General features: G+C 40.7%; 1 protein-coding gene across 4 annotated transcripts in view; it reads right to left on the bottom strand.

Annotated features, from left to right (window-relative positions):
• The window catches only part of LOC140737843 (uncharacterized), a 185,607-nt gene that overhangs the window by 124,886 nt on the left and 48,211 nt on the right, over positions 1–12,510 (bottom strand). For 3 of the 4 annotated variants that reach the window (XM_073064541.1, XM_073064544.1, XM_073064543.1), the window contains 4 exons: positions 10,360–10,519; positions 9,880–9,989; positions 8,657–8,822; positions 3,700–3,809 (listed from right to left, as the gene is read on the bottom strand). In XM_073064541.1, the coding sequence (XP_072920642.1) occupies positions 3,700–3,809; positions 8,657–8,822; positions 9,880–9,989; positions 10,360–10,519 (546 nt within the window). The remainder of the gene's footprint in view (positions 1–3,699; positions 3,810–8,656; positions 8,823–9,879; positions 9,990–10,359; positions 10,520–12,510) is intronic. The other variant, XM_073064542.1, reaches the window with a different exon arrangement.

The raw sequence follows: 12,510 nt of genomic DNA, 5'->3' as shown, positions 1-12,510 counted from the left end.
CTATCCAAATACTCATAGTGGTCCCTTACAATACTTTCCAATAACTGTCCAACTGCAGATGGCAGCTCAATGGCCTATAATTTCATGGTTTATTTTTATTCTTAAATAGTAGAACAACATTAGCTATCCTCCAATCCTCTGGTACCTCACTTGTCGCTAAGGATGGATAAAATATCTCTGTTAGGGCCCCTACAATTTCTGCACTTGCCTCCTACTTTGTTCAGGCTCTGGGGATTTATCCACCTTGATTTGCCTGAGGACAGTAAACTCCTCCTCCTCTGCACTCTGTACTAGGTCCAGACCTCACTGCTATGATTCTGGATCCATCAACTGAGTAACTGAGACTGGATGGTTTGGAGTTTGTAAAATGTGTGCAGGGTAGTTTTTTGCAGCAATACATAAAGGTACTGACTAGAGAAGGGGCAGTGTTGGATCTTCTGTTAGGGAATGAAATGGGTCAGGTGAAGGAGGTATGTGTTGGGGAGCACTTCGGGTACAGTGATCACAATGCCATTAGCTTCAATATAATTATGGAGAAGGATAGGACTGGACCCAGGGTTGAGATTTTTGATTGGAGAAAGGCTAACTTTGAGGATATGTGAAAGGATTTGGAAGGAGTGGATTGGGACAATTTATTTTATGGGAAGGATGTAATAGAGAAATGGAGATCATTTAAAGGTGAAATTTTGAGGGTACAGAATCTTTATGTTGCTGTTAGGTTGAAAGGAAAGGTTAAAAGTTTGAGAGAGCCATAGTTTTCAAGGGATATTGGAAACTTGGTTAGGAAAAAGAGAGATATCTACAATAAGTATAGGCAGCATGGAGTAAATGAGGTGCTCGAGGAATATAAAGAATGTAAGAAGAATCTTAAGAAAGAAATTATAAAAGCTAAAAGAAGATATGAGGTTGCTTTGGCAAGTAAGGTGAAAATAAATATGAAGGGTTTCTACAGTTATATTAATAGCAATAGGATAGTGAGGGATAAAATTGGTCCCTTAGAGAATCAGAGTGAACGGCTATGTGTGGAACCAAAAGAGATGGGGGAGATTTTGAACAATTTCTTTTCTTCGGTATTCACTAAGGAGAAGGATATTGAATTGTGTAAGGTAAGGGAAACAAGTAGGAAAGTTATGGAAACTATGATGATTAAAGAGGAGGAAGTACTGGCACTTTTAAGGAATATAAAAGTGGATAAATCTCCAGAACCTGACAGGATATTCCCTAGGATCTTGAGGGAAGTTAGTGTGGAAATAGCAAGGGCTCTGACAGAAATATTTCAAATGTCATTAGAAACGGGGATGGTGCCAGAGGATTGGTGTATTGCTCACGTGGTTCCATTGCTTAAGAAGGGTTCTAAGAGTAAACCTAGCAATTATAGGCCTGTCAGTTTGACGTCAGTGGTGGGTAAATTAATGGAAAGTATTCTTAGAGATGGTATATATAATTATCTGGATAGACAGGGTCTGATTAGGAGCAGTCAGCATGGATTTGTGCGTGGAAGGTCATGTTTGACAAATATTGAATTTTTTGAAGAGGTTACTAGGAAAGTTGATGAGGGTAAAGCAGTGGATGTTGTCTATATGGACTTCAGTAAGGCCTTTGACAAGGTTCTGCATGGAAGGTTAGTTAGGAAGGTTCAATCATTAGGTATTAATATTGAAGTAGTAAAATGGATTCAACAGTGGCTGGATGGGAGATGCCAGAGAGTAGTTGTGGATAACTGTTTGTCAGGTTGGAGGCCGGTGACTAGTGGTGTGCCTCAGGGATCTGTACTGGGTCCAAAGTTGTTTGTCATAGATGGCATTGTGGATAATGAAGTAGGTTTTCAAAGCTTGCAGAGAGATTTAGGTCAGTTAGAAGAGTGGGCTGAACAATGGCAGATGGAGTTTAATGCTGATAAGTGTGAGGTGCTACATTTTGGTAGGAATAATCCAAATAGGACATACATGGTAAATGGTAGGGCATTGAAGAATGCAGTAGAACAGAGTGATCTAGGAATAATTGTACATAGTTCCCTGAAGGTGGAATCTCATGTGGATAGGGTGATGAAGAAAGCTTTTGGTATGCTGGCCTTTATAAATCAGAACATTGAGTATAGGAGTTGGGATGTAATGTTAAAATTGTACAAGGCATTGGTAAGGTCGAATTTGGAGTATTGTGTACAGTTCGGGTCACCGAATTATAGGAAAGATGTCAACAAAATAGAGAGAAAGTACAGAGAAGATTTACTAGAGTGTTACCTGGGTTTCAGCACCTAAGTTACAGAGAAAGGTTGAACAAGTTAGGTCTTTATTCTTTGCAGCGTAAAAGGTTAAGGGGGGACTTGATAGAGGTATTTAAAATTATGAGGGGGATAGATAGAGTTGACGTGGATAGGCTTTTTCCATTGAGAGTAGGGGAGATTCAAACAAGAGGACATAAGTTGAGAGTTAGGTGGCATATGTTTAAGGGTAACATAAGGGGGAATTACTTTACTCACAGAGTGATAGCTGTGTGGAACAAGCTTCTAGTAGAAGTGGTGGAGGCAGGTTCGGTATTGTCACTTAAAGTAAAATTGGATAGATATATGGACAGGAAAGGAATGGAGGCTTATGGGCTGAGTGCAGGCCAGTGGGACTAGGTGAGAGTAAGCGTTTGGCACGGACTAGAAGGGCCGAGATGGCCTGTTTCTGTGCTGTAATTGTTATATGGTTATAAATACAAATGCAAAAAATCCATTTTGATCTCCCCCATCTCTTTTGGCTCCATGCATAGATTATCATTCTGAACTTCCAGAGGACCAATTTTGTGCCTTGCAATCCTTTTGCTCTTCTAGAATGGGAAGTCTCATCCTGAGAACAAATGTAGCAGAGATAGGTAACTGAGAGAAGGGAAGAGCATTTTTACAAGTTACAGGGTGGGAAAAGGTATAGTCAAGATAACTATGGAAGTCAATAAGTTTGTAAAAGAAGACATTGGATGGAGACAGAGAGATTAAGAAAAGGAAGGGAAGTGTCAGAGATGGACTAAGTAAATTTGAAGGCAGAGTGGAAGGTGAAAGCAATGTTGATGAAGTTGACAAGCTCAGAATGGGTGCTGAAAGCAGCAACAATGCAGTCATCAGTATAGCAGAGAAAAAGTTGGGGAAGCATTACCTGGGGGCTTGTATCATGGATTATTCCACAGAGCTGATGAATTGGCAGTGTGAGGAGTCAAAAAAGAAATTGTTAAGGCTGAGAACCAGTACTGCCTGCCAGATGGAGGAGGGTCGTAGTGGAAATGAAATGTTTAGGTTTGCTCTCCAGAAAGAAGTGGAGAGCTTTAAGGTCTTCCTGATGGAGCATGGAAGTGCATAGCTGGTCCACTCTTCTATTCACACCAAATATCTCCTTTTTACACCTTGCCTTGCAATTGGAGGCATTGCAATACCTGCCTCCTCATCACTTTCCTTCCCACCATCCAGGGTCCGAACTACCTTTCCAAGTGAAGCAGCGATTCACCTGCACTTCTTCAGTCTAATATGCTGCACTCAGTGTTCACAATATAGTCGCTTCTACATTGGAGAATCCTAACATTGTTTGGTTTGTTTTCTTCTGCATCTGTGTTTGGGCCTTGCTGAAAATAACCAAATGCTGAAAATGTATATTTAAAAATTAGCCTGAGCTCAGTTCTTAATGGAAAAAAAAACAAAATGAAAGTTTTTTTTTTATATTTACTTACAACTGGTCACATTCTTGCACGATTTGAGGGAGAACCCACTTACAACGTTTTGTAACCTTGTTTTCCTTGAGACTCTTCCAGTTGAAGTTTGCTTTAAGTAACAATAAAATCTGGAAAATGGTCAGTTAAATGTTAATTAATCCATTATCAACAAAGTCCAAAGAAATTCTATTCACCTTCTAAACATAATACAATTTCATTTCCCAGTCTTTGGAAGATACCCTTCCCTCGGTGGTAATAGGCAACAGATGTTTCAGAGCCTCTAAAATAATGTACCATTACAACTACATTGCAACATTTTAAACCTCTAACAATCCCAGCAATCAAGAAATACTAAACATCCATCAAGCAATGTAATAACTGCAGTGGAGCAAGATCCAGCAAAGAGCATTATATTGATGGCCAGAGAATTTATTATAGTGTTGCAGATAATATATTAGACAGGATATTCGTTAATCTGCTCTGGAATCTTTCTCCTCCATCTGAAGGAGAGGACTCGCTGTTGGTTAAAGGGTGGCCTTTCTCAGTACTCCACCAAAGTGTCATCTAGAATTGTGCACACAGGCCTCTAGAATGGGATCAGATCCCACAGCTTGGGAGAATATGCTCATTCCTGAGTAGTACAATTCCTGACAACAGATACCGGCCTATGGGAAAACTCAGTTTCCAAGGCTCTAAGAGGGCATGGCAGCTGCTAAGAAGCATGAACCTCCACTGTTTCTTTGCTCTCTTCCTACCTCAGGTCTCACCAGAAATGGGAAGCCATCAAATCATAAACACAAGAGATTGTGCAGATGCTGGAAATCCAGAGCAACACACACAAAATACTGGACGTAATTAGCAAGTCAGGCAGTATCTAAGGAAAGGAATAAACAGTCAATGTTTCAGGCTGGGACCCTTCATCAGAACTGGAAAAGAATGGAGAAGAAACCCAAATAAGAATATGAGGACAGCGGAACGAACACAAGCCAGAAGGTGATACATAAAGCTACAAAACACAAAAATACAACTGCAGATGCTGTGGATCAAAGAATACGTACACAACGCTGGAAGAACTCAGCAGGTCAGACAGCATCCGTGAGAAAAGAGTAGCCAAGAGCTACTTATAAATTCCCTTTACTTATAAAGTAGCTCTTATAAAGAGTTTTATAAGTAAAGATCTTTACTTATAAAGAGATGAAGGGTCTTGGCCCGAAACATTGGCTACTCTTTTCTCACGGATGCTGCCTGACCTGCTGAGTTCTTCCAGCGTTGGATACGTAAAGCTAAGTGGGTGAGGGAAGGAGGGTTAAAGTGAGAAGCTGGGAGGTGATAGGTGAAAAAGGTAAAGGGCTGCAGAAGAAAATGGAATCTGATACGAGAGGAGAGAGGACCATGGGAAAAGGGAAGGAAGAGGAGCACCAGGGCTAGGTGATAGGCAGGTGATGATAAGAGAAGAGCCAGCGTGGAGAGTGGAAGACAAGAGAAGTGGAAGTTGGAAAGCTTACTAGAAGCTAGAGAATCGATGTTCATGCCATCAGGTTAGAAACTTCCCAGATGGAATATGAGGTGTTTCTCTTCCAACCTGAGTGCGGCCTCATTGTTGCAGAGGCCATGGACCAACATGTCAGAACGGGAATGGGAATTAGAATTAAAATGATTAATCAATGGGATATTCTGCTTGTTGGGATGAAGAGAGGGTGTTTGATGAAACAGTCCCCCAAGCTATGCTGGATTTCTCTGATGTAGAGAAGGCCGAATCGGGAGCACTGGATTCAATAGACGGCCCCAACAGATTCACAGGTGAAGTGTTACCTCACCTGGAAGGTCTGTTTGGAGCCAGGAACAGAGGTGAATGGGCAGGTGTAGCTTCTCTTCCACTTGCAGGTACAAGTGCCAGCATGGTGATTAGTGTGGTGGGATGAGTGGACAAGGGAATTACAGCGAGTGGATTCCTGTGGAAAGCGGAGAGCTGGGACGAAGGTATAGATATGTTTGTTGGTAGGATCCAGGTGAAGATGGCAGATGTTGCAGAGGATGTGCTGAATGTGGAGGTCCATGGGCAACATTCCCTCTAACTTGTAATGACCAGTGTGCACAGAAGTCTTGTGCTGTGCAATTTTTCGGCCAGTGACAACAACATGTGCGCACTGAATAACTTCTTCAATAAAAACAGTATAAATAACCCAGTTCTAAACTCTGCAGACAAATCATCGCAAAGTCCACGTTGTCAACACCATCTGCATCAGAAGCTAGAAAAGGAAATGTGATTATATAAATATATGAAATATATTTATGAAATATATTATGAAATATACTTAACATGCCAATGAGGAAGCAGGTGCCAAGCTTTTGTGCGCAGCTGAAATTGCTTTGTGCGGCAGTGGCACACTCACACTTCAGAGGGAACATTGCTCATGGAGTGATAGGTAAGGACAAGAGAAACTCTGCCTCTGTTAAGGTAATAGGAAAATGGGCGTAGGCAGACATCTGGGAAATAGTGAAGATGTAGATAAGGGCAGGATCAATGGTGGAGGAACAGAAACCTTGTTCTATGAAGAAGGAGGATATCTCTGATATTCTGGAAAGGAAAGCCACATTTTGGTGATAGATATGGAGGAGACAAAGGAACTAAGAAAGGGAAATTAGTTTTTTGTTACAGGTGACAGGGTGGGAAGAAGTATAGTCAAGATAGCTGTGGGAAGTCAGCAATCGTCTTCCTTTTTCTCCTCTCCCCATCTGTTGCACTCTTCCAAACTGTGTCTATCATTCAAGAGTTCAGACAAGTATATTTCACCCACTAAGTGGGTGGACTGTGGATCACAATACCTGAGAAGCTGATAGAAGCAGGTCCACTCACAACCTGTCAGGTTCACTTGAATGAGCACTTGAATTGAGAAGCAATATTTAAGTTTAGAAGAATGAGGGGGGGGGGGGGGGAATCTCATTGAAATCTACCAAATATTGAAAGCCTAGACAGAATGAATATTGAGAGAATGTTTTCAATAATGGCAGAGTCTATCTAGGACCAGAGGGCACAGACTCAGAATAGAAAAATGTTTCTTTAGAACAAAGATGAGGAGGAATTTCTATAGCCAAAGGATGAGAATCTGTGGAATACATTGCCACAGATAGTTGTGGGGGTCACATCATTGGGTGTATTTAAAGCAGAGGTTGGTAGCTTTTTGATTAGTAAGAGTATCAGAAGTTATGGGGAGAAGGCAAGAGAATGGAGTTAAGAGGGATAACAAATCAGCTATGATAGAATGGCAGAACAGAGTAATACACCAGATGGCCTAATTTTGCTATTATGTCTTCTGGACATAATGGGTCAAAGGACCTGGAACAACTCTATGACAAATCCCATCCCCTGCAGCCAATAATGTCAGAAGAGTTGGATGGAATCTTCCAATTGGAAAAGAGGGTAACTCTTCAGAATTTAAGGACATAGCCAAGGACCCTATCCAGGTCAGATGTTTTCCAGGGGTTCACGCCCTAGAGCTTGATCTTACATCCACAATAGTGATTATGTGTACATTGTGTTGGAAGCTGTCAAGGAGGATAGTGACAATTTCAATCCCCTTCTGTTCAAAATGTATATAGAATAAATGAAGCTCACTGGGAAGTGATACACTGTTGTCAGTAATGTTGTCCAGCTTCACCATGTGGCCCATTATAGCATGCAAGTCCTGCCATAACTGACAGCTGATCTGGTATTGTTTCTTAGCTTCCCTGATATCTTTATGGAAGTTGTATCTTGATTTCTTGTAAAGGTCCGAGTCTTTGATTTGAACGCTGTTGATTATACATCAGTAAGGAGTGGATCTCCTGGCTTATCCATGGTTTTTGGTTTGGAAAAAGCCAGATTGTCCTCTTTGGCCCACAGTCCACAACACATTTGCTGATGAAATCCATGGTGGTGGTAACATACTCATCTAGGCTGTCCACAGAGTCTTTGAATATAGACCAGTCTATCAACTCAAAGCAGTCCCATAAAAGCTCAAACAAGAGAAAATTTGCAGATAGCGGAAATCCAAGTAACATACACAAAATACTGGAGAAACTCAGCAGGTCAAACAGAATCTATGGGAAAAGAGTAAACAGTGGACGTTTCAGGACAAGACCCTTCACTAGGACTTGTAGAAGCTCATCTATTTTCTTTGAGCAGCACTGAACGGCTTTCTGCATGGGATCGACACATGTCAGCTTCTGACTGAACACAGAGAGAAGAAGCACAGCCTGATGGTCTGATTTTCCAAAGTGTGGGTGAAGAGTGGCTTAATCAGCATCACTGATGGTTGTGTAGGAGTCAAGGATGTTTAGGCCCCTGGAGGGAAAGGAGACATGCTGGTAGTATTTTTGTAACATCCTCGAAGGGATCCAACAATATTGGGCCAGGGCTATCAGTTCACAGTTTTCCAACAGCAGATACTGGGTTGACAATAGATTGAAGCCTGAAGATCATGACTTCATCAGCCAATGTCGTGACCCCCACTTGGCTTGTCAACTCACATTTGGGAATGCCTGTACATGTATTAGTTGTTAATAGCTGTTGATGGTACATGGGTTCCTGTGGCCAGTTTTCTGAATAAGCTGAATACAAGTAACTGGAAGAAAATATCAATGATCAACCATTCTTCATAAGGATAGATATAAATAGATCAATTAAGATTAAGAACAAAAATATATAAGAAAATATAATGCAATACATGTGAAGAATAAGCATGGAGCATAAAAGCTGGAGCATAAAATAAGCATAAAAAGTGACAAGAGATGCGAGGTAACTAGAGTGGAGTAGAATTAATTGGACCTCCTCTCAAAGACGTGGAGCAAGAAAATTGGGTCAAATGAGCTCAATTTCTTCATACCCTGCAGCAATTCAATTGCAGACTGGAAATTTACCATAAAGAAAGTGATCTTTTTTTGAAAAAACACTCAGTTTAAATACATTACAAAACACATACAGTTTCCATAATACCTTCTGTGGTCTGTGCTCCATTCTCTCTTCACAAATGTGAAGAATAAGCATTGGGGATGATCAGTGCACAGTTGTTGACAGACATTTACATCAGGTGCAAGGACCCAGGTGATATCATTTCCAGGAAAATCTATGTCTTCGGAAAGATCTGTTCTACATTCTGAAACTAAGCGAAGTATCACATGACTTAAAGCAAGAACCACAATTAAAGTTAATTACAAACCAAATTAGAGCAACAGCTCAGCATATTCTGTCTGAATGGCCATTTCAGGTTACACATATGCCTACTTGTCTGTTTCTCTCTCCTCCTGGTCTGCCCTGTTCCTCCTACACACACTCACCTCCCAATAATCCATCTGCCCATCACCCATAAACTCTACCACTAGGGTTCCATCCTTCCTCTGTTCCCACCTTTCCTTATCTGGTTCCATTCTAAACCTTTCCTTCATATTAGATTCCATTACCTTCAGCACTTTAACGCCTCCAACTAAAACCTCCCAGCCTCTGCCTCTACTTCCGCTCTTCCTTCTTCCATCTGCCAAACTTTGGTCAGATTTATTTTAAATGTGCTGACCTTTAGACTAAAAGAAATAGGAACAGAATTTGGCCATTCAGCCTATTGAGAATACTCCACCGTTCAATCATGACTGATTTATTATCCCCTCTCAACCCGATTCTTCCATCTTCCCCCAGTAACCTTTGATACCTTAACAATCAAGAACCTATCAACATCCACTTTAAGTATAGCCAATGACATGGTCAATATGGTGTTTTGACATTCTCCCAGTGACTGTGTGCATTTCCTCCAGTTTCCTACCACACCATAAAGACATCATATTTGCTAGGCTAGTTGGCCACTTTAAATTATTCAGAGTGTGAATGTGACTGGTAATATTTGATGGCAGCTCATGGGAATGCAGGGGAATAGAAAGGAATTAGTTTAGGATCAGTGCATGTTTTCTTACTGGTCAGAACAGAAGGTACTATTGCTGTTATGACTACAACCTGCTAAACTGTAAGGAAGATGCTCACAACTTGTTAAGCATTATGAACAAGAATCATACTGCAAAGAATTCATTAATTTAGCTGCTCTGTTAGATTATCTTTCTTATTTGTATAAATTAAGCAAATAAGGAAGATGAAATACAGAGCCCTGATGGAACTTTATATTGATGGCTATCTTCTATTTCACTGTTCACTGGTTAAAATAACGTTGGGCATACCTGACTTATTGAACTCACATTCCCTTAAAGGAAATCCAGATACAACATTCTCAAGAGTTGTTATCTTTGTTGGTGTTCCTTGTTCACTCTTCTTGAGGTAGCAAATGTAACTAAGAAAAATTAGGGAAAACATTACAAGGTTTGAAATATTTATAAAACCATAAACCAAACTCACACTTCATGAAGCATCAAAAATATTGCAGAAAGTGACCTACTATAAAATATTTACAAAATGGTGAAATATTTCAGCACATAGTTTCTCTCAGACTGCCACTAAAAATTGAACTTTGTCATTGAACTGGCCATGCCCACTGCAAGGAAGTTTTAATCCTCAGCAATCATTCCTGTAGAGTTAAAATAAATAGGTGAGAATTGCCAGAGGAATAGGATTGATGAAGGAACTAAGTCAGCTATCCTCTACACAAAACTGAGATTTTTTTTTTGCTCCTTGTTCCTGGGTTGTTTGAGAGTTTGACTCACCGCTGCCGAGCGTTGCGATATAACCCATTTACAAAGGTGAAGTACTGACAGTCAGGCTTCTCTGTACATTCTCTTTGGCAGCTGTGTTCATCATCTACTACAAACTGACGGAAGTCATCTCCTGGGAAGTCCAGGCCAACAAACAGGTCTTTAAAACAAGCTGAAAAACATGGGAATGGGAAGTGATGAATATCTGAATCTCAAATCCTAACCCATCCTACATCCAATTATTCTCTTCAGTGGGAGAAAATAAGTAAGATGTATCAGCAGTAGAGTTAGGACTCTATTCCCTGGAGCATAGGAAAATGACAGGATATATGATAAAGGTATACAAATTTATGAGGGGTACAGTACTGATGAAGGGTCTCAGCCAGAAACATTGACCATAGATGCTGCTTGACCTGCTGAGTTCCTCCAGTTTTTTTGTGTGTTATACTTCATGAAGGGTATGGATAAAGTTAATGAAAACAGGCTTTTTCCAGTGAGGTTGGATAAAACTAGAACTAGAGGTCATGGGTGAAGGATGAGACTTCAAATTCCTAAGGAATATCTGAGGAGAAGCTCCTTCACTCAGGAGGTGGAGCAAGTGTGAAACAAGCTGCCTGAGGGAATTGTGGATGTGGGATCGATTTCAACATTTCAGAGAGGTTTGATTAGGTATGTGGATGGGAGGGGTATGGAGGGCTATGGTCTAGGTGCAGATTGATAGGACTAGGCAAAATAAGAGTTCTATGACTCTGACTCTGCCTAGGTAAGTGTTTGGTCATGCACTGTTGGTAGAAGGAATAAAGGCATAACCTATTTTCTAAATGAGGAGAAAATTTAAAAATTCAAGTTGCAAAGAGGCTTGGGACCTTGTGCAGGATTCCCTAAAGGTTAACTTGCAGGTTGAGTCAGAGGTAAAGAAGGCAAATACAATGTTAGCATTCATTTCAAGAAGACTACAATATAAAAGCAAGATGGAGAATTTATGGAATCCAGTGCCACAGATGGCTGTGAAGGCCAAGTACTTGGGTATATTTGAAACAGAGATTGATAGGTTCTTAATTAGTAAGGGTGTCAAAGGTTACAGGGAGAAGGCAAGAGAATGGGTTCAGAGCAGGGTTTCCCAACCTAGGGATCCATAATCCCTTGCTTAATGGTAAAAAGACTTGTAACACTTAATTTAGAGGGTTAGTATGTCAGCCATGATGGAATGGCTGAGAAGAAAGACCCAATGGGCTGAATGGCCTAATTCTGCTGCAATGGTCTATAGAGAACATTCTATTTACCAAGTATTGGGAAATCTCAGGGCAGAAGTTCTCACGTTTCTGGGTGGGTCATAGGGTGCCATAAAATGAATACTATGCATAGGAAAATATGCAAGGAAGAAATAACACACTAAAGACAGAAAATACCATCCAAACTCGTGTGGCTGATGATCCAACCTGATTGCCTGTGCTAATTCCCCATCCTAAGAAGGTCCTGCCCCCTCAGGCTTGGTGATATTGTGCCTTCGGAAGACCCAGAACATTTCAATACAAACCACAGTGAATGTACCAGTAGATACAGTTGTGAGGGGTATTGGGTTTGAATTAAAATCTGGTCGGCACAATTATCTTATATACATATTTTAGAACATAAACATTTTGGGCAAAAGACTACAAAGATAGAAATATTTCATGCAATGCAACCATATGCACCAATAATTTACTAAACTTAAGCTGTTTAATGGGAGCCTGATAGAGGAGTAAAATATATGAGAATGATAAATAAGGTTACAGAGGTAAATCATGGCAGGGATGTCTACACCAGAGGGTTTAGGATTGAGGTATAAAGTAAAAAGACGTAGAGAAGAAATCTTATGTTCAGAGAATGATTAGGGTTTAGAATGCATGTCGTTTCTTCAATTCACCAACTATCCTCCTGGGGCACAGAATAGGCATTTTGCTCCACCCTGTTTACTCCAACTATTAGGTAGCCAGCTACAGTAATCCCACTGCTTCAGCCTGCTCTTACCCCACACAACTATCTGTTCTTTACATCTCCAACTCACATCACTCTGGTCTGAAGGCCCTCCATTTCTTCCTGAGAAGAGGCTCAACCCATTCCTCTCCACCAATGCACTCATTCACCTGGCCACACTTTCTACCCACACTGACCAACTTCTCC

The sequence above is a fragment of the Hemitrygon akajei genome, chromosome 13, assembly GCF_048418815.1.
Source record: "Hemitrygon akajei chromosome 13, sHemAka1.3, whole genome shotgun sequence".
Lineage (NCBI taxonomy): Eukaryota > Metazoa > Chordata > Chondrichthyes > Myliobatiformes > Dasyatidae > Hemitrygon > Hemitrygon akajei.
This window is presented reverse-complemented; position numbering and strand designations above follow the sequence as displayed.